Source organism: Alligator sinensis, unplaced genomic scaffold (genome assembly GCF_000455745.1).
Source record: "Alligator sinensis unplaced genomic scaffold, ASM45574v1 scaffold1089_1, whole genome shotgun sequence".
Lineage (NCBI taxonomy): Eukaryota > Metazoa > Chordata > Crocodylia > Alligatoridae > Alligator > Alligator sinensis.
Window position 1 is genome coordinate 692,821 of NW_005842030.1, and position 453 is coordinate 693,273.

General features: G+C 46.6%; 1 protein-coding gene across 1 annotated transcript in view; it reads right to left on the reverse strand.

Annotated features, from left to right (window-relative positions):
• The window catches only part of TENM4 (teneurin transmembrane protein 4), a 520,289-nt gene that overhangs the window by 192,990 nt on the left and 326,846 nt on the right, over window positions 1-453 (reverse strand). The window contains 1 exon segment of the mRNA XM_025202552.1: window positions 2-168. Within this exon segment, the coding sequence (XP_025058337.1) occupies window positions 2-168 (167 nt within the window).

A 453-nucleotide genomic window follows, 5' to 3' on the forward strand; every position in this document is an offset into this window, starting at 1 on the left:
GTCATTGTAGAAGGCCAGGTGCCATATTCCTGAATCCAAATACTGGATAAATCCTGTCTCATGGCTGGACATGGGCACAAAGCCTCTGTGTTGCCGCTGAGGTCCTTCCAAGCTCCTCGCCTCCTGGGTAAGCAGACGTCGCCCATCAAGGAGCTCCACAAAGTCAAACTGAAATACAAAACAAGACAGATGCTCACTGTGCATTTCTGGCTCCTGGAAGATCACTCCCTGCTTTCTTCTGTATTGTGAAAGCATGAGGAGCATTGCATTAAATGGAAGAAACCCACATTTATGGGACCTTATAAATGAGATTTTCCCTGGTGGCTCATGATGTGCTCTGATCCATTCTACTGAGACATGGCTGGCCCTGTTTTGTTTCAGAAACTCCCAGGACCTCTTTACACATTGCTCAGTCTACTTCTCCTTGTCTCTTTTCTTCATTTGCTCTTTCCC